This window comes from Teleopsis dalmanni, chromosome 2, assembly GCF_002237135.1.
Source record: "Teleopsis dalmanni isolate 2A chromosome 2, ASM223713v2, whole genome shotgun sequence".
In the NCBI taxonomy this organism is placed as follows: Eukaryota; Metazoa; Arthropoda; class Insecta; order Diptera; family Diopsidae; genus Teleopsis; species Teleopsis dalmanni.
This window is the reverse complement of record NC_051847.1, coordinates 11,720,774-11,743,349: the sequence shown is the minus strand read 5'-3', so window position 1 is coordinate 11,743,349 and position 22,576 is coordinate 11,720,774. Positions and strand designations below refer to the sequence as shown.

Here is a 22,576-nt window from a genome sequence, read left to right as displayed (position 1 = left end):
GGGCAGTGGATAAGAATCGAAGTCTGAGTCTGGCAAGACTATCACAGTTTCCTCTTCTTCGAACACAGTCCACAGCTATCGTCTTTAGTAATACCTAGGATGATTTTTAACTCCGCAGTGTCCAGTAAGAAACCTTGTGACAAGTCGGATGCCACTTCTGTTCAGCATAAGTAGCTCCCTAGTTCTGGCTTTTGATCGATGAATTCTTTTGCTTGTCTGCAGGCAGTTGTATAATTAGATACATAATCTAACTTCTATACACTAAACAACTGAGAGGTACTCAAGTATCTCTAGTACCTCTACAGAGGTACTGTAGAACAACTTCTAACAACAACTAAACAAATAAAGGTACATTCTGTAAAAAAGTACTGCGAGTCGACCATTTAAAAAATATTGTCAATATTCCAATGTTGGCAACACTGTTCTCTTTACTCACGCGATTATCTTTACTCACGACCTCTCGATGTAAATACGAAGCTTCTTGTTAAATGAAATAAAATACAGTTATTCTTCTTGCACAAGTTTGGATTTAACCATAGCCACCACGATACTGACAACCTCCAACCTCAATTCGTCAGGACAGCCCAAACTGAAAGCCACTGATCCCTGCAGTACCAGACTTACACCTCGGATCGAGTGTCGCAAGTGCGGCGGTCACTTACTACCATGTACACTCTTAAACAGTGTCAGTATAGCGGCGGGAATTTAGTCGCCTCTTAACACAGGCATGCTTACCTCAGAAATATTCTAACTCCTTACTCGCTTGAATCTTACAACACATTGACGCATGATTTTAAAAGTTCATCGTTGTAAATGAATTTGTGGCTAAAAAGTCAACAAATCTTATCGAGTAGTTAACATACTCTACTGGTAGGACTCTCACCGAATTTCTTGTTTTTCCAAAATCCAAATTACAATTACGAGGCGTCCAGTTTCAATCGATAAATAGTATAGAAGAGGGTTTGCTGCGAATACTGAAGTTGATTTTAAAGAATGCGATTGGTTTATTCATTGGAGTAAGTGAATTATATCGGAAGGGACCTACTAAAATGTATTATATAGAACTAATAAATACTAATGAGTAACACAAAATAAATTTGTTTTTATGGATTGATTCCCGGTACTTTCTCGACATCCTCGTATATCTGACGTTACTGTAGAGTCAGTGTCTTTTTGTTTCGCCAGCAATCATAATTGTCCATCTATATACTATTTTTATTGTCTATATATTCCAATACTTTTTTAAGATATTTTACTGTTAAGTTCACCAATCTTCTTTCATCACATATTTTAAAGTAATTCCAAGACAAACCGTCCTTTGATATTTCTATCCCATTCTCATGTTCAAGATGGCCTTAAAATGAAAAACCAAAGAAGAGTAAATAAAAAAATCTATGTTGCTCGGTACTTAACAAGTCACTTCTATACTACAACGATTGAGTTGTGCTAGTGAAACATTCCATCAATATCATAAAATATGTAAAAAATTGACAATGAAAATTTGATTGCAATTTGCAGTTGCTTAGTGGGTAATAAAAAAAACTGTTTGACTAAAAAATATAAATTAGAAAGTTTTCTCATTAAAAGCTAATTTTCTCTTTGCCATTAATTTTTTAAATTTTTTTTTTAGTAGTGTTCTTATCGCAAAAGTTAAACCTTGGAGAAAACTAATGAAAATTTTAAAATCAATTTGAAATTGAAATGAATTTTTCATTTTCATTTTCACTCTTTCCTTTTGATGCACTGGCTTTCCCTTTGCTTTCCTCAGTGCTTTTCAAGGTTCATTGATGGTAGTGACATCAATTGGTTATTAGAGAATCTACCAATGCATTCTGCAACACCATTTATATATTTAGTCATTAAGGACGAAATGAAAACTGAACATAAAAATGAATAACTGCAGGACTGCAGGTCCGCTTTCCTCGGATATCGACAAAATTGTCGCTTCGACTTTTCATTGTAAAGTAATTAGCGAGCAGAAATAACTGCGCGATACTTTCGAATTGCATCGAAAGTTTGTTAGTGCAGGAAGCGAGGACATTAGCGAAATTGTTTCAAATTACAAATAAAACGAATCAGGGATTTGTGATTGCTTTAAGTTTGGACTTAATTAAGTTGTCGAAGTTAAAGTTGCTGGATGTAAGTTAATTTATATTGAAGAGTAATTGACTTTCAGTGGCCTAACTATGCTCTTCCACTTTCTTAAATGGAAAACTAACATTAATGCAGTTCTAAAAGCACTTAATATCAGAATAATATTTAATGGATTGCGTGATTCAATCATATACGTTGGGTATATTCATTAAACAATGTTTACATATTGAAAATCTAAATCCAAAACATTTAGATAGGAAGCCAATAAAATATATAAAGACGTTAAACATTATCGGCTTTGGGAAATGTATTTCGATCCAATCAGTTTCTTTCAAAAATGCAATAATATTGCTCTAAATTCTATTTTTGATTACCTTATATCAATCTTTGTATATAGCCATTTTTCTTTCATTATAGATTTACAAAGGTTCGAGATTTGGGGACAAGTTTACGACAGCAAAATGGTGTTTCTGATGAACTTAAAGTATCAGAACTGAACAGTTGTTGCATCCAAACATCCTAACCAGGGTCGAAACTTTTAATTTCAAATTTAAAATTTCTATATAAGCTATTATTTTCATAATCAAAATATTCTTTCTCTTGGTCTATCCGGATTCTTTTGCCTCAACTAAATTAATTTAATGCAATAAATATTATAGATAGTTTATTTTAATGAACATAATTTTAATAAATTTAGAGAGATTTATATATCCCTTCTAATGAAAATTTCTAAGAAAGTTTGTTGACAAATCCAAATTAATCAGAAGTTTCAAAATCTTCTATTTGACTGCTACGAATTAAGTAGAACTCGCATGGACATCCGTTAGATTATGAGATTATGAGATTATGGCGGTAATAAAACAAATGACACAAACCTTTTTGCGGGATAATCTTTAACTAGATTGAAACAGTATGGAATATAAGCTGTTCTGATCTGAAGTCAGCTTAATCAATTTCTGAACTCAGCTGAATCACTGGTATCCTAACTGTACTTGGTTCTCAGTCTGAGTGCATCTGAACTTGGATTAATCCCTGGTGTTTTTACTGAACTTGTTCCTATAACCTATTAAGCAAACATACACCTTAACCATCGGAAGCAACAAACAATCTTCTAGTTCGGCAACTATCATATTCATATGGCCAGTGGGAGTAACGTATCACATATATAAAACTAGACTGACATCAAATCACTTAGTACCACCTTTGATACAATTTTGATACATAAAAACTAATGTAGTTTTACACAAATTCAAATTGTGATTAGTAATTAAATCCTGTCAAATCAGTCAATATATATTCCCTCGCTTTAAAGATATTTTATCCGATGTCATGACCTCCATCTCCTCAATTTCTAACCCTGTTTCTTGGTTACAATCCCATTAGGACCAAACTATCCTTGAATGCAAGTTATGATTCAGAACATAAAGAGTTTCAATAGCTTAAAATCATCGTAATTTTACTCCTACCCACTGGCGTTACAAGAGATAACCTTCTTAGTTGTTTTTGTAGTTACATTGGTTTTTGTATAAGTAGAATATACCTTGCTATATGTTTTAATGGCGTAAAACCTCATATTAAACTTTATATGTAAATACAAAACTGTAGGTATAACGTGGTAAATATTAGTAAATAGTAATACATACAATAAATATGCAGTAGGTAGTCTTGTGATAAACTATAATTAAAGATGGAGTTAATTCATTCACAAATATATAAACAACTTATCGGAAACCCTTTAAAGTAATGTCTGCTAATTTAATTTTAAACTAAACTATACTCCATTATAACGATATTCAATTTTCTTGACAAAGTTGAATTTGTGAAAGTTTTAACAATAAGTAAATTACTTTACAAATTTGTTTCAAACAAAAGTTTCTATTTAAAATCACATAAAATAATTTGTACTCAATTCTATTTTCGAATTACTGCAATTATTTTTATTTCGCAATCGAGAGAAGAAGTTTCGCATTAATTCTTTAAAAGTAGTTTTTAGTACGATTTCTGCAATTTCATATTTGCCGCACCGCTCCGGCAAGAGCTGCTTCGAAATAGAAAGTTTCATGTACACGTTCGTTTTACATTAGACGAATCCTTTCTAATTATCTCACGTAAATGCACGGAGGAAGAAAAGTGCACATGTGCTTCATACTGATTTACGTCTTAAATTTGTTGCTGAACTTTGTAGGCACGTAGTTCCCCGAGAAACTTTAACGGTAAAAGTGAATGTTATGGTACATAAAATTATTCAAATTTCCACATACTCGCTTATTCAGATACTTGAGTATCCAGATTCAGTGTTAGAGATAAATAAGGAAATAAATAAATATTGTCTAAGGATATGCAATAACCTTGACATATTAAAAGTAGTTAATTTATTGGCAAAACTTTAAGAAGATACATTGCCGAAAATAATAAAGTTTGCATGCTGCAATTGTACTTTTTTATACTTAAACAGAGACTTAACACGAATAGAATATTTATGAAAAGATTTAAAATATATAAATTTATTTCAAAATATTTTTCGTAATTTTTAAAAAAGTCTTAATTACATTAATTATTTTCATTTAATCCTCATTAAATCGACATTACACTTCAGGTTTGTTTGATTTCTAACACAAATTAAAATTGTTGGTCATATAAACAAACACAAAACCGCAATATTCGAAAGGACAAAAGACTGAAATTGCATTAATTATCGCCTGAAACTATGCAACGTTTATTTTTATTTTTTAATATTTCAAAGAATGAAATCCTTTTTATTAAAAAATGAAATGCATATTGCAATATTTTTACTTTCATTTTTTATTGCAATTTCTCTTTTTTTTTGTTTTTAGAAAGTCAAACGAAAGAAATGAAAGTTTTTACAAGAAAATTCTTAAAGAACTACAAAAGAGAATTTATGTCTTACAGAAGTAAAAAGCAGTTGAAGAAAATGAGCAAAAATTTTTTAGCACAAAGCAAACAAAAAAGCTGAAAATAAAAAGTTATAAGCTACGAATTTTGTTTGCATTACAATGATGCCTTTATAAATAATGAAAACGTTTTAAAAAAAAAACAGGTAAATAAAATATGTTTTCACTTTTCTTTTTGTTTGTTTTTTTTTGGAACATAAAATTAGAATTTTGCAATACACTTGAAAAAAGTTGGAGAAGTGAGGAAAAATATATATGCACTACTAAAGTAATTAGAATACTACTTAAATAAACCATATCATTTACTATAGCACTTAAGTCATATCTAAGTTCAACATTGAATTACAACTGCCCTACGAAATTTAATTTATATCAATTAGTAACTAAACTTCTTCACTTCACCGAAGCAAGTATTCAATGTTCAAGCATATGTTCATGTTGAGTCTTTTTCGATTTAGTGCATCTGGGCACTTTTACTCTTTGATAGCTGGGGAGTTTCTGCAGAGTCCCACCCTTCTCACTGATTAATTTATGTATTACTCAAAACCTTCGTGATTCGATGACTAATCTAAGATCTGCGTACCGCCCCGTGCAGCATATGCATGTAATAAGATTCGAAGAGTCGGAAAACATATCAAAGGCGATTTCACAAAAACTAAACCATATATAAACAGAAGTGGTTACTAACAGCACTAAAAATAGCCACTGCACTAAGAAAATTTGTTTTTGCTTTGAAAACTTCTGTAGAATGCGTCTTTTTTGTGAAAAATTTAAATATTGAAATTTAAAAGATGATATCATTCTACTCTTCTTCTGTAACTTTCTTCTGTAACTGTTTAGACTCCTGATTTTATATTATATATATATAATTTTATATTATATCTTCTTCTGTGTTTCTCGATCTGTTTATTTATTTCTACTAAATTTTCTGGCTATTCGTTTGATGTATTTTTTATCTCCTTTTCTTTATATCAGTTTCGCTCTTAATATATATAAAATCCTCTTTCATTATTTTTCTATATGCTCTTTGTTTTATCTTTCCCTAACACTGGTTACAGTAACTAGAAATATCAAAAATGGAGTTGAACAAATACATTACTTAATTAATTGATATATATTTTTCTTATCTCTGTCACTCTCACTCCCCCTCTCTCTCTCCGTCTTTCTCTCTGTCTTTCCTCTCTCTCTTTATCTCTATCTCTTTCTATCTCTCTCTCTTTCTCTCTTTATCTTTTTCTCTTTCTCTCTCTCTCTTAGTGGAAAACTAAATAAATATAATTGTTTTTAATTGAAGTCAATCCAGCTTATGTGACGTGTCCCTATTAAGCTCAAAGCGAATATATACTTACATGTATAAGTTCTGAATGCGATTAAGCTACAATTACTGGCTACTGAGTTTCATATAATTGGAAATTGGAAAACCTCTAACTTTAAAATGTGATTAATCATTCCATGACCCCAACCTCTTTATAAACATAGTCCTTTTTTAAGTAGTACACATTTTTTGTATTTGATATGGGCGTAGCTAAGTAAGGGCAGGGGAGTACTAACCCCCTTCTCCTCCAATATCTTACTGTGTTATTATATTTTAAACAAACAATTCTTTACTTTTCATTCCATTATTTTGTTTTTAATTTAAAAATTGTGCAGAAGCAATTTGAATGTGAACAGAACCTAATGGGGTTCTTCTAGGTACGCCAATGGCTCGTGGAGCTAGTAGCACCAAGCATTTGTAATTAAGAGCCCCAAATCTTAAAGTGAAATATTTAACTAATAAACAGTTAAGATCCTTTTGCTAAATTAAAATCCACCTGCATTTATGTATATATAAAGATGCATTCTACAATTTTTGCTGCATAAAATTTTTGTCAATGCACGATGAAACCGACGAAACTTTCGAAAGTAATTCAAACACCTTGAAAGTACAGAAAAACGCAACGCCCAGCACTCCACAGCGGAAACTTTCGCCTAAACGCTATTTAAGTTGGTTTAGTAATTATAACTGCTTTGAGGGATTTTCCTTTGTTTTCCAAACTTAACTATTTTGCAGCAAACTTAATCGGCTTTTAAGCATTTTCCCATTTTAGCATTTATTCAAGCTTTTGCTGCATACAAAAATATGCAAATGAAGTCAAACTTTTTATTTGATGTTTGCATTGTCCACCTGGCGAAAAAATTTCAACCAAAACTTTTTCTGCTTCAAGGCAAAATTAAACATTGAAAAACACCACAGCACCGTAATGCCGCATCTCCATGGCAACGCAGCCTCATAACACCGCACCGCAGCACCGTAGAACAAATTTTAAAGTGAAAAATTTTCATTTTCATTTATTTTTCATGAAATTAAATTTTGTGAATTTTTACAAATTCCAAAAATTTTTGAAATATTTTTCCAAAAATGTAAATGAAGTGCACTTTAAACTGCGATTAACAAAAATATGAAAACTTCCTGCCTGAATAAATAAACGCATAGACGAAGAATAAACAATTTTAAGAATTTATTTCACAATAAATACCAAACGTAACGATTCTTCTAGAAAAAATATTTTTACTTAATTTTTGGTGATAAATGCACACAGAACACTCCAAGGAAACACAAATCTGTGGTTTATGTGAGCCATTCACATCTTCCTTATCAACACACCAAATGCCTCCATGAGTACAAACTGCATAAATTTATAGAAAAACAGGAGATATATATATTAGTATATATATAGGGTGTGTATTTAGAGATTTGATATATAAGTTGGTAACACTATTTCTGGAGACAATTATTTTAACAATTTACAGCTAGTCCATATTCGGTACTTCTTGCTCCGAGGAAGGTTCGCAACACAGAGCATGAGGTCTAGGTCCCATTTCTGAGGCCCACTTCTACCTCAGTGGCATATTGAAATCATATTACTAAGAGAAAAATACATGCAATGGTGATTTATCAGCTACCAACACTTGCCCTGTGCAATTTGTAAGTAGGAAACATCAACGGATTATATTTCTTTCAAAACTAAGAAATACAGGTTTCCAAAAAGGCTCAACTATGGTCTGAAAGGTTTTAGATCCAACAGCACAAACTTCTATAACAATTATCGACATATTGAAGCAATAATCTCCAGAAATGGACTCCTTGAGTGACTACAAAAATAATATTCTTTGAAATAAACTACTTTCTGTGGCAATACTTCAAATTCCATTGAGCTATTCCTGAAAAAACAAATAACAAATTGAAAAATAAACCAATATTTGACCTCCAGTATGCAGTTCCTAAAACAATCCAATAGAGGTCATATGTTCAAAATTATTTCTCAATAATAATGGCATAAAAATTCTTACTAAATAAATGTTATTATACTAAATAAAGCACCCTATATAAGATTAATATGCACACATATAACTATGGATATATATGTGTGTATCAGATACAGGCAATCATATATGCCTTGGTATGATTTATCCGATATGTGCTTCAGATTTTGTGGTTAAGATTTTGATTCTTACTCCATGCTACTTCATAGAAGGAACAACAGAAAATAGTTCTTTTTTTTCGCAACTCAGTTGAGAATATAAAGAATCCTTGTACTTCCACTATGTTTTCTTCATGCTATTCCTTATTGTTTGTGGTTTATAGTTTTTTGGTGCTAGGGGCGGCGGTTGGCGGTTGGGGATGTGGGAAAAGAAAACAATTTGAGAATTGTTAAAATGTGCAACACGAAGTTTGTGATTGCATGTCTAACGCTCGACTTCAAAACTAATCAAGCAATTGCATCAGCAATGGATTTTGCAAGGATTATGGAGAAGTTGGATGTTGTTGTGATATACGAGTTTGTCTACATGAGTAAATTATTGCAAAATAAATTTTGTTAATGCGAGTATAATATATAAAAAAGATCTACAGAAGTTGCTGCACGTCTTATAATCATATTCAAGTAAAGAATAAAAATTTTTTACTTAACAGAAATGTTTTTTTCATTTTGATTTTGTGTTTTTAGTGAAGTTATCAAACACTTTAAGTATTGAAAATATTTATAAAAAATGTGTAGAATTTAATGCGAAATAAAGGTTGTCTCTAAATACTATTAATTAGATTTTTAACTATAATTATTGCAGCTTAATTCGGACTGGACTGCTTACAAGGGTAAAGTAAAAGATTTTTGATTTGTTGAGTGAAGGACAGAGATAAGGAACTCAATCAGTCGACCATTGTGAACAAACTTCAACGTGAAAAAATTGTAACTTATATGAAGATTAAATTCAAAGAAGAAGCTACTCTCTACTTTCCTTGAAAAATCTATGAAGGTCTAATAGACATAAAATTCAAATTAGTTAAAAGATGCAGTACGGAAATTGGTAAGCTAAACAAATTAGCTGACATCACTCTCATCTGGGTTCCCGGACGCAAGAATATTGAAACGAATGAATAATCAGACGATTTGGTCCACCCTTCTGCTTTCCTAGATATTATTTACCTATACCTGTACCTGGATATAAGCCTGTATCCCTATCACCAGCGGTACCGGTTTATGTTTCCCTGAATATCATTTAGAGAAGTACTTATCTCAACTTTCTTTAGTTACTAATAATAAATGAAATACATTTCGGTCATATGTAACTTCTTGTTTAACATGACTTTCATATAACAATTCCAGATTCTGGTAAATCAATGAAAATGACAGCGTGAATACTGCAAAGTCGGCCAGTATCTGTGGTCACTGATGGGCCCCCTCCACGCAGAAAAATTGTACATATATTTTAATACTCACTGTAGAAGTTATGGAAGCATATAGGAATAAGAGACAATTAAGCATTTTCTCTGTCAATGCCCTCCTTGACCTCTAAAAGTGGTAGGTTTTTTGCGAAGTTAAATTGGCTGAAAGATCTCTTAAAATGCTTAATTCGATGGAATTTATTTAGTTTATTTTTATCTCTTATAGTATCTTGCCGGGAATGTGGTAATAAAATGCGGAAGGATATCTACTGATCATCTACCTCTACAACCAACCAGAAATTTAAGAAAAATTAATTAAATTAAATAAAAAAAATTAAAAAATAAAAAATATCAAATTTTTTTTAACTTCTTTTAATTTTTGTTACGATAATTGTGTCAAGTTGACCCAAGATTCTATAGGAAAGATATAATTTGAAGTGCTCACGGGTTAAGAGGCAAACTTATGCTGCTAAAAATATAATCTATATATTAATTAAATATAAAATAATATTTTTTATGTAAGCTGTGTGGGAGATCGAATAAATAAATCTCTGGATTTCAGATATTGTATTTGTATTTGCTATTTGGTAAGCAGCAAATTAAACTGCAGGCAAATGTGAGGAAATTGCAGTAATAAACACTTGGACGGAAGTGGTGTTTATTTACTCCCTACACCTTTGCAATTTTTATTAAATCAAAACAAAAAATATATTTTATTAATAATAATAAAACTTCATAACATTTTCGACTTGTCTGTAAGATTGTGGTTTGTGTCTAAAATAGCATTGACACTACTTGCTAGTGACTTGGCAGCACTGATACTTGTAACCCTTCATACACTATTACCATAACAACAAAATACAGCAAAACAGCTGTTCTCTGCCGACTCTTCAAGCAAAATCGCACTTTGTTTACAAAACAAAACATTTTCAGATTCTGCGCAGTTGAGAGTTTTTGCTACAACAAGAAATGAGAAGAAATAAAGTAAAAGTAAACATAAAAAACAGAATAATATAAGTAAAAGTTATATTCAATTTTACATATATAATACACATGCAACCCCAATATAAAATGAAAACTAAAAGAAAAGCAGTTTTCTATTGAGAGCCGAGCTGGCAAAACATTTTCTTTCATAAAACAGTTGTGAAGTCAATGCGAGAGTCGCGACACAAACTAATTTTTACTAAGTAAAAAAAAAACTTTTTTATGTAAAAAAGAATAAAATATATAATAAAAATAATTTTTATAAAATATTTACAATCGATGTATATATTTTGCAGTGTTATTATTAACCCTAAATCTAAAACTTTAACTTAAAAATAAAAATGTAACGTAGCAGTACAAAAATAATTGGTTTGCAACACACCACACCCCGAGGGGAATATACGTTTTTAATTTCACAATAATTAAAATTAAATGTACGTAACTTATATTGCAACTGAAGTAAATACGTAACTTACAACCTAAAAAAGTTAAATAACAGCAAAATGTCGCTGGCCAGTGCTGCGGGTGCTATTTTGAAGCCACAGACGCCTTTGCAACAATTGCTGGAAGACATCAATTTCCAGCGCACCAAGGAAATGCGACAACTGCTGAAAGACGGCAAGTACCTAAAGCATTAGTAATTGTTTGATTATCTTATTTTTTTTATTTTTTAAGCTGTTTTCCAAATAGAATGAATAGAATTTTCAAAATGTCTCTACAAATCGGTTTATCGATTTATCAAGATTTTTTACATCCACGCCATCGAATAACGTTTTCTGTATAACCAATTTATATGCAAAAAAACCAAAAAAAAAAAAAAACAAAACAAAGCAGAAAGCAAACAATACCCAGTAGCGTCGCAGGTGAAGAACCCTCATATTTCATATTGTACAATTATAAATATTTATTCTTTTTTTACATACAATGAGAATGACTTGCTTAACATTTTTAATCAGTTTTGTTAATTGCAAAATATTATATTCTTTATAATGTGAACTCCTGTTATAAGTTCTAAGACGAGCCTCTGTTCTCATGCCTATGTTTTTGAAGAGGGTTGCATTATGTAGTGAACGGCATTCCATTAACATTTTTTGCCTACTTCTGACTTTCCGTTTTTTACTTACGTACTCGGCATAACAACAAATCCTCTATAGAGAGCTGTCATTACCCTTGGCACATATCCAGTAGTACAACAAATCCATTGTGATTTCAATTCATCATTGACATGCTTTCCAAATAAACCCATACACATTGTTAAGATACTTATTGTTGTAAGTATAGATGGATGCTTACCTAAATAACTTCAACTTCAAGTCAAATTAAAAAAAAAATCAGAGATTAAATCAATGCCAATAATTAATACTCTTCTCATACAAAAATATTAAAAAAGATGACTTCTAAATTACCACACCGTACTTACGCAGTCATTTATATAACAAACTAATCCACTAGACTCTATTAAAAAATATTCAAAATATTGTATAATATAAGTGTTTACAAATATATATTTATTTGGGTCATATGTCATACATAACATATTAGCAATTGTCTGTTAACTACAATCCCTCCAACATGTTAAATAAAGTTATGCTACCTTATTGCCCATTACAAAAGTGAATCATACTTGGCCGCGTCCTAGTAGACTCCTCCAGACAGCTTGTTCTGTAGTTTACTGTCACCAGTTAATAGTACCACCAGTCGGACCAAGTGACTACCAACTTCTCTCTCTACCGAAGATCCGGATAATCTCTAGCAAGTTTTCAATCAAGTAACTATATCAATTTCACGGTATAGCTCATAAAGCTCATGTTATTATGGTAACTCGCAGAGATCTGTCGAACGGATAACATGAAAGGAATTATAAATACATACACATGGGTTAGGACTTGGGTAGGTGATTGTGGTGTGAGTGACGATGGCATTGTGTAGGAGTAAGAATGAAATAATATGTGTAGGATCAAACAGCTCTTCATTTTATCTTATTCGATATGTGTTACCACTATAAATATGAAATAAATCTCTATTAATTATAGAATTCCAAGAAATCATTAACAAACTAAAACAATCAAGCCAATGAGAGAAGAGTTAGTGAAACCGCCACTTTACTTTGTATATTTTGATACCTTTTTTCATATCAAGAATACATCGAAAATTACTGAAAATTACATCGAAAATATCAACAGAGACACATCCACAATTGTTTCATAAAAAACTTTTCAGCAGACGTCCACTTATTTATTTCTTGGAATATCATAAATATTGAACCTATTATGTTGGCAATTTTCATTTGTCTGAACCTAGGTAAGGTTCAACCAAATCAACAGGCTTCAAATTAAAGTGGAAAAGAACATAGACAATTTATATAAACATAAGAACAACTAATATCCTGTTATTACATTATCCATTTAAAAAGATAATGTAAATAAAAAAGATAAAACAATTTGATCTACGTGTAAGTCCAGTCGTTCCTAGAACTCTAGAATGAAAATCCTCGCTATACATGATATCTGTCAACTTCAATAAAGATACTTGTGTTGATAGAAGTATAGATATACTCATATAGTATATTATGAAAAATATAAAAAAATTAATCCATGCATATATGGATGCACCATCAGAAACGATCCTACCGCCATCTAGAAAAATAGTTTTTGATTGAAGAACAAATTAAAATTCGCCAGACTTGATATAGTGCATAGTCACACATTATTCCTACACATTATTAATTGATCTGATAAATAACATTCTTTATTTTTTTTTGTTTTTTTTTTGTTGCAGATAGTGGATTTGTCGTTCTAACTGGTACCACCTATTGGACAGAATTATTTGTAAGACATTTTCTTTTTCCATCAGAACCAGTGCATAGTATCGATTCAGATGATTTATTATTTTTCGTACGTAAAAAACACGTTAAAAGCTCTTCCCGACATATGCCAAAATATGAGGTTAGTAGCCTCCGCTCTCGAAACTCTAAAATTTTAACTTAAATATATAACATTTTACCATATATTCACACAGACTGAGGTCGATGTTTTTCGTAAAGACTCACGTAAACTACCAATAGGTGATCCTGATGTAGACTGGGAGGAAACAGTCTATCTGAATATGGTTATACATCAGTTCGATTATACGCTGACACTAGCTATATGTACACGCACATCACCAAAGGAACTACAAGTACTGCGTAGGCATTCGCAACGAGTTTACGCAAGCCCAAGTCGGCGTAAAATGGATACAAAAGGCGAAGGCGAAGAAATTACCTATCCTCATATATGCTTTATGGTGGATAATTTTGATGAGGTAAGTAAATAATATAATATATTGAATTAAGTAATAATTAATTATCTTTTATAGGTTTTTAGTGATATTTTGGTGCGTGATGGCGAAATGGTTTGCGTGGAACTAGTGGCTAATGATAAAGATGGTGCAGTACAAGGTGTAATATTTTTAGGTTCAATACGTTATGATGCTTTAAAGAAAGTTTATGATGCAAGGGTAAACATTTTTTTTATAAAAAATAAAATTTTAAATATTATCTAACATTATTTTATTTTTTGATTCATTTTAGCAATCTAGTCTCAGTTCCAAAGTCGCACAACGCATGTCGTTTGGTCTATTCAGTAGCGGTGCTGGTGTGCAAACACGTTGTGAGTTTGTACGCATGAAAGGTCCACAGGGCAAAGGACATGCTGAAATGGCTGTAACTAAGCCAAAAGGTTCTGGTGTAGAAACACCCACCAGTGAACCTGGGTATTTTTAAAAAATTTATTAACATTTTTTGTGGTTAAATAACTTTCGGTTTTTTTTTAGTTTTTGTGCCACCGATATGTGGGATGAGTGGGAAGAAGAAAATGACGATTATTGCACTTATCGTCACCAGAGACGTTTAAGTGATCCCAGTGCAAATTTAAATAATTTCAATCGTTATGGTTGGCGTACTAAAAATACACAAGATGTCACCGGTGCTGGAGCAAAGGCGCGTTCTGAAAATGAGGGCTTAGATACATTAGCTAGTGAAGTTTCCGAAATAGAAGCAGGCGATTTGAGAGATGGTAAATAAATTTTTGTAATATAATTTTAGTTATTAGTTTAATCATTATTATACTCTTGTAAAAATTCTTATTGTTCTTAATTGATTTATTTTATACATTTTGCCTTTGTAAGCAATTCTAAAAGATTACTTAAAGCAGCTGTAGTATAATTTATTTTAATTATTTTTGTACAAAATGTATTTAAAATGTGTTGATGACTCAGTATTTTTGTATCTTATCAGATATGCGTTGTGCATCATTTAAATAAGTGTTATTTATATAATTTTGCATGACTAATTTTATAATGATTTTTTTAATTAATTTGTTCTTACTTTCTTAATTTGAGTGTTCAAATGCTTTCTTGCAATGTTGTTCGTAAATTATCTTTTTTTTACACTCTGACTATTTGTAAACATATGTATCACACCTGTTTTATTGTGTTATGACAAGGACAAAATCGTTTTAACTAACCTATACTCTTAAGTCTTTTTACAATCAAAACTATTAAAATTAATTTTACTAGCAAATACCCAAAGATAAGATTCAACAAAACTTCCATCTATCACATACTTTTGGTTTTTAGTGGTCCATTAACAAATAAGAAAAAAAGTCGACGCGATTTGAAAAGTAAATCCTGTTATGCCAACAAACCAACTTATAGCAAATAATTTTTTAGTTAAATTTCAAATATGTGTCACAACTGCGGCGTTAATCCTCATAACGTCACTGATTTGATCCAATGCCCAAATGTATACACTAATTTTAGCCTGATTGTTTCATTGGTCTATCTTATAGAGAGGTAGCTGAGTTTTTTTCACTAGGTCGAAGCCATTTTTAATTAGCACCCACCCTCATCGGCATCGCTTTTCCATCCCACACAACAGCTTTTTTACCTACACCTATCACTTCATCCTAACCGATTTATTCGTCTTATAATCCTATGAGAGTTTTTTTATTTTTGTAAATATACGAAATAATTTAGTTAAATAAGTTTCAAAACATAAAAACAATCGATTTCGAACGAATATGGGTTACAAGAACATTAATGCAGTGGCATTAAAACAAAGCACAAGTGTTTCTTGTTTATTCTTCCAACAACTATTTTCTGTTTCAATGAATACAAAGTCATGATTCAATAAAAATAACAGTTTGTTTTAAAAACCTCGGGCAATAACCTACCCACTTAAATGGAATGAAACCAAAGATCAATTAAAATTCAAATTGGTGTGTGTGTGTTAGGACAAATCGGTGAGATCGGGGATGACTGAATGATTAACGCATTTATGCGTGTCAATTATCTGTTTAAAACATTATTTTTTCCTGACCTCAATTGAGCTAAAAGGTCAGGTAAATTAATGTAAACAACCTGACCACCCCCCTGGATATATTGAGCGGAGACCTGTTAAGAATTTTGTTACTACATTCTTTCCTTAAAAACCATCTCTGACCTTTTAATCCAAGTTTTATATAAGTTTATATATAAAATGCATCAAAATCTGATTTTGTTTCATAAATTTTATACAGTAGTTGAAAGATTTCTCTTTTTTTTTTTGATTTTTATAATTGCATAGATAAAATTGATTTGAATATATTTTCTATAAATAAAATTTTTCTCGATACCATCCATATACATATGCGTAACACAATTAAAAACATTTTTCAATAGTAGATAACAATAGTAGAGAGTACCGTATTATCATTTGGAATACACTTCACCTGAGTTCCTTCAAGTCCTTAACGACATCGCATATCCTTTCACGTGTCATAAAAATCGTTGTCATTGAGATATAACTTCAGTTAATATTCAAACTCTATGTATAAAAAAAAAATCATTGTTAAACTTTAAATGTAATCTCGTAGCTGTTCTATATACTATTTTCTATTAAATTTTTTATATTTTTAATTTATTTCCACTTTCAATTTATTGCTTAATTTTGTTGTAAAAATTTGCTGCTTTTACCTATCAACATTATCTATTATTGTGTATCTATTCTGCTAAATATTTTAGTCAGAGAAAATCACCACAAACTATAACATTATTTAACCAATACATTTTAACATATATTTCCTAAGAATACATATTTTGAATAGATATGTATAGTTTGCCGAGAAAGCAGGATTTAAGTACACAGTTCTTCCAATGTGTAAAATAATATTTTTATTTCGCTCCTTCCTTTATTAAATATTTTTTAATTTAATACTCCTATATTTATTTAATGTTATTTAAACACTTTTAATTTCTTAACAAAAAACTTAGTAACTTAAATTAATAGTTAGTAACTGAACTTAATTTCTAGTTTATGTGTGTTAAATATAGTAAAATATATTTATGTACGTGTAAATGAATTAAAAGACGTTTATTCATACTCGTAAACCAGTAATATTTGAAGTCCTAAACTTATAACTATCCATTTTTTAATTCACTACTTTGCAGAGAAGTAAACAATCTCTTATTATAAATATAGTGGTACAATTATTTTTATCATCGTATAACCTACATATGAAAGAAATCAAAAAAAATTTGAGTATATAACATATATATTCTAAATTTAGACTGATTAATTTAAAACTTTTTACATTAACTATTCCCCAAAGTCTGATATAATGTCTTTCATTATGTCAATGTCAATGATATAATTTATCAATTCAGCACTAATTCCATTGAGAGACATATATTTTTGTTGGGTGCTACCAAATACTAAAAACAAAGCTCTATAAAACGAACATCTCTCTTAACCGTATATAGTTTCTAGTAGCTAGTTTTCATATTTCGTACTAAGTAAATTAATTTATATGGACTATTCTCTTTATCCGCAAGTACTGTTGATGCTTTCGGTGTCCACCGAAGAAAATTTTCATTGTATAAATAAATTTTACAAGCACACAGACTCATATTCAATATTCCCTATGGAATAAAATAACTTTTTGCTAACACAAGCCTCAAATGTATAAGAACTTCACCAAAAAATCTTTGCATTTTCAGTAGACGACTACTCTTATACATCCTCATGCTAAATACATTGATCCCAACTTTATACATAAGATTCTTCTTCATTAATTTAATGGCTCCATTTTTGCTTCTTATATGAACTAAATTCTCTCAATATTAGTAAGAAACTGTCCTTATGTTTAGATTTCCTCTCAGTTACCTTCGTAATCTATCTTAGTTTGTATACTTTGCTCATAAACGATTTTTCAAAATATCCTTTTAACTGTAGTATATCCTTGCTTATGCAATATGTCCAAATAAAATTCAGGAATGAACACCAAAATTTTTGTTAGGCATGTGCATTTTGCTTAATTTGAATTTTTATCACAAGATTATTTATTTTTATTAATTCGAGTGTAATTTCTTTTAATTTAATTAAATTATTTTGCAATTTTATTTTTTTAAACGTAAACGATCTATATTTATTTGTAGATCTACATCCTGCTTTCTCGGCATCCGAAGCTAAACTACATCTCAATCCAAATTGTGAAAAGCACAATGCAACCTTGTTACAAAATCCAAGCACTGAAGATGGCGCAGCGATTGCTAGTACCCCAGTAGCAGATGCTGTCGAAGTAACAGTCATCACCTCACCCACTTCGAATAATACCACTGGCTGTGGTAACTGTTTCGGCGGTAAAAAATGTAAACGTTGGGTCACAAATGATTTAGATAAGAACACACCTGAAATGTCCGAGATCTACTGTCCAACCTGTGATGATGTTGCTAATGAAACGCCGGCCTGCCTAAATAAGATGCCCGATAAAAAGACCAAACCGAAACACAAGACAATACTCAGTGTTGAAAGTGAATTAGTGGTAACGAAAAGAGGAGGTAGCTTACGTTTGCACGATAAGAAAACAAGTATAACTCGTAGTTCATCACTAAGTTCAGCCGATCGGAAAGCAAAGAAGAATGAAAGCTCCACGAATAAAAAAGAGAAAACTAAAGTTAAAGAAAAAGACAAAGACAAGGAAAAAGATAAAGAAAACACAAAGAGTAAGGAAACACATAAACAAAAAGATAAAGAAAATAAAGAGAAGCCAAAGGAGAAGTCCTCAAAAACTGCAAATATTTTAGCACGTGTTTCTCCAAAGCGTCTAAGACCGAAAATGTCCGCATCCACTACCGAAAGTAATACGAAAACAAAAACAAATAAAACAACTAAGGAAACCGCAAATAATAATGTGGAAGCAAACTCCAATGGAGAGGACATTAAACTTCAGGAGTATGAAATTGCTGATGATGCAACTTCACTGAATGGTTGCGAGATAATTGCAAGTGAAAACGGTGCCAAAATGGCAATGTTTAGTGAAAACGATTCAAAGCTCATGATAAATGTGCGAGGACGAGAAGAATTGCCTGTCATGGAGGAACCATCGCCGCCAACAACTGCAGATATAAATGCAGCAACAACTACAACAAATGATACACAAAATAAAACTTTAATTTTTGAAAAATGTGTACCTGTCAATACAGAATGCCCTCCATTTCAGTTGCCGCTAAAAACGGTAACTGATAACGTAAACATTGATAATAAAACACAAAACAGGGAAGAAAATTCAGATGCTGAAACACAACAACCAACAGAATTTACTCCAATGCTGAACGATTGCAATGGCAATTGTGAAGCAACCATATCGCCAACCCAAGTCGAACAAAGCAATAACACCCATGAGAGCGATGATTTTGAACATGTCACACAACAATCCACTTTACCACGTCCCAAGCGTACCGCAGCTCAACAAGCTTTCTACAACAAAGCCATGAATTTGGTGCCCAAACGACGTACACCAGATGGCACCAATATTTATTATTGGTGTGACTTTCCTAGGAAAACTTTCAAAGGTTACTTATACTCATATTAATTATTATTAGATAGTTTGACTTAATTTTCTTGCTTGTCAATATTCTTTGTATTTATATATTTTTATGTATAATTTGTGTGTATTTCAGAACTTGATGATGGTGCATACAATCCACTTTGGGCAAGTCGTGGCTTTACACAGTCATTCCATTTCTGGAAAGAAAATCGTCGCCAGCAATCTACACCGCTGAATGCATTTTTAACCTATGTGACACTGCCTTGGTGGAGCATTGCAAAGGGTAAGACTGTTATACATAATATTAATTCTTTTAATTCTACTAATGTTTTTGTGAAAAAATATTTATATAAAATGTAAAATAAAACTGATTATAGGGAGCCTATGATGTCCCTATAATCATTTGAAAAAATACTCTCACATAGCATTAATGCTTACTCAAGAAACTATAGCTGCTGTTTTCAATTATGTTATTAAAATACGGGTAAAAAACAAATTTTTATGTGACTAGACTTTTAGAATTTTTTCTATGACTAGATTTCGATTCTGTAAGTAATTCTTCGATGACAAGTAATTCTTAAGCTAATCACACAGTTCTTTTGGATCTTCAATAATTAACTGTTTACTCGTAAGTGTCATCAGAATCCAAAGGCTTTATGAATCAACAATGCCAGAATTGAGTAGAGTGGTACAATGAATTATCTTAAAACAATTTTTACACAAACTCTGAATTAGCTTTCTCCCCTATTCGAAAATAAGAAATAGAATACGCATATATTAGCAATCCATAAATTGCAAATATTACAAAACATCACCCTAAGGAATATATTGAAAATTTCCTGGCATGTCATAAACTCTAATATACAGAATAATCCATAAAAACATGAATAAAACCATTACCAAGTCCACTAAAATTAGAATGACTAGGCTGTCCAGTAAAGTAGTGGATTATCCAAACATTTTTTAGTTCCACTTAGATGAGTTTATTATGGATAGAAGAGGATTTGCTGATATACGTTCCGTCGCACATTTTGTTTGTAATAAAAGTGTCGATCAAATAAGACGCATCCAAAAATAAGAATAAGAACGATAACTGTTACCAACTCCTAATCCAGAATTCACAACATTGATTGTTCAACCTAGCTAAGTTCTTTGTGTTGGAATTTCCAGCCTCCATCCATCGCGAACTCAAGCTTTACCATATACAGACTTTTCAACTATTAAATAAATTAAATCGCTCTTGTTTGCGAACTGCCAAATGGCTTGGAAACCTAAATCTGATCATGCAATTATAGACACTCTTATTTGATAGAACTTATATTATAAGAAAATAATAAAAAAATAAGTATAATTAAACTAACCAAATAAGGTAATCATTATATCTTTTATATTTAAAATATACTAACCATATATCATTGGTGCAGCCACATGTTGTTACCCATTGGGTCACAACACCATCTAGTGATAAAAAACCGCTTTAGCTTTTTTTATTGCCCGATATATTCAATATCTATATTTTATTATAACAAATATTTGGTATGAACATAAATATAAGCCAATCTATATTACTCTACAAACTTTATCATAAACCCCATTAGTTCCTTTTGCATCTTAAAAGCCGTAGGGACTCTATAGTGACTTTTTATTATTTTCAATATTAAAATATTAAAAATTTTGTTTATGTTTTTTCAGATTTGCTTGATCATCGCGAAACTCCAATTTTAACATTTTAGTATTGAATTCAACAATTCATCCAAAGGCCACAATACTCAGTATCACAATAATGAATTTCAAACGAGCCTATAGGGAAAACTTCAACGGAATTGCCAACTGGAACCTTAGAATATATCTTGTATCTTTTTTTTTGTATCTTGACAAAATAATTTGTTTGATTTCAGAAAAATTTTATGTTTCAAAAACAACTTGAAATTTCATTGACTTATAAAATATTTATTTAATATAATCATTTTTAAATTTTTTATTAAACTTTTTATTTTTATAATATATATAAACACTTGAAATTATATATTATTTACTTCAATGTATATAATTTATAAATATTCAACGAAAAAATTTCTCTATAATTGAAAAGCAAGAAATATTAAAAAAAAATTACTCATAACTGATTATTTCAATGCACATTATTTTTAATTAAAATTTTGTGATTATTTAAGATGCATAAATTGTGATTAATAGTGGTAAAATATATCACTATTTTTTTGTTTATTTTATATATATTAATTCATTTCTATATTGTTTTTTTTTTTTTGAGAAAGATATAAGTTTATAGTTTATAAGTTAACATGTGAGTTGTAAAAATGCTTTTCCTAAAAATGCATCAACATATAAATATTATTCTTATTATGAATATATATGCAAATTACTTATATACACTATATTTATAAATATATATAACTATCGAAGATCATTTAAAGCAACAAATCTGTTTGGATTTTTTTTTTTTTTGTTTATTGATTTTTATGAAATAGAATCTCATTTATAAGTCTCGTTTGTAAAATTTGTATGTAATTTAAACTGAAATTATAAGAAAAATTTTAGATTGAAAGATATACACAAATTTATTGCAATAAAATTTAATATATATATATATATAAATATATAAAGCATCAAACAAAATATTTTATTTAACAAAAGTTAGAGAATATCATATATCAAACTTATGGACTTACAACTAGACTTAGCAAATCAGTTAATGCTGCTGTAAAAGAAGAAACCTTTCCATCTCATGCCTTTCCAATGGAGACATCAATCTATATTCCTTCAGTTATTATGAATAGAAGGTGTGTAACATAAAAACAAATGGTCAACGCCATGAGGAGTAAATAACTATATAGCACATGGCTATATTTTAAACCCAATTGTGTCAAGAGAGCTGTTGCAGAATAGTGAAATTCTATTTCATCCCTTTAAATCTAAAATGGACACTTTCTCAGACGGAACTTTGTTGCGATGCACACATGATCTCAAAGAACTCATTGATTTATTAAGCGTGGCTAGTGCTCATTGGTACTTGATCTCAC

At 30.6% G+C, this 22,576-nt stretch overlaps 2 protein-coding genes across 5 annotated transcripts in view; one reads left to right on the top strand and one right to left on the bottom strand.

The window, feature by feature from the left end:
* Positions 1 to 22,576, bottom strand: part of LOC119680389 (uncharacterized protein KIAA0930 homolog) — a 58,913-nt gene that overhangs the window by 8,899 nt on the left and 27,438 nt on the right. The gene's annotated exons all lie outside the window — the stretch shown is intronic.
* On the top strand, positions 10,930 to 21,468 carry LOC119680388 (uncharacterized protein KIAA0930 homolog). Of its 3 annotated transcripts, XM_038093175.1 has the most exons (10): positions 10,937 to 11,126; positions 11,181 to 11,310; positions 13,471 to 13,637; positions 13,711 to 13,992; positions 14,047 to 14,187; positions 14,261 to 14,442; positions 14,503 to 14,744; positions 18,145 to 19,560; positions 19,669 to 19,818; positions 21,228 to 21,468. In XM_038093175.1, the coding sequence occupies exons 2-10, from the start codon at positions 11,196 to 11,198 to the stop codon at positions 21,266 to 21,268; spliced, it is 2,736 nt and encodes a 911-aa protein (XP_037949103.1). In that variant the 5' UTR covers positions 10,937 to 11,126; positions 11,181 to 11,195; the 3' UTR covers positions 21,269 to 21,468. The 3 variants fall into 3 exon arrangements, with proteins under 3 accessions (XP_037949105.1, XP_037949103.1, XP_037949104.1); XM_038093176.1 differs by lacking the exons at positions 10,937 to 11,126; positions 11,181 to 11,310 and adding an exon at positions 11,370 to 11,555; XM_038093177.1 differs by lacking the exon at positions 18,145 to 19,560 and having other exon boundaries at positions 10,930 to 11,310.

Excerpts from the sequence above, each read along its gene's own strand:
- LOC119680388 (XM_038093175.1), top strand. The coding sequence starts at position 11,196 with ATGTCGCTGGCCAGTGCTGCGGGTGCTATTTTGAAGCCACAGACGCCT. Across the intron at positions 11,311-13,470 it reads GCGACAACTGCTGAAAGACG|ATAGTGGATTTGTCGTTCTA; the intron begins GCAAGTACCTAA and ends TTTTTGTTGCAG. Across the intron at positions 13,638-13,710 it reads GACATATGCCAAAATATGAG|ACTGAGGTCGATGTTTTTCG; the intron begins GTTAGTAGCCTC and ends ATATTCACACAG.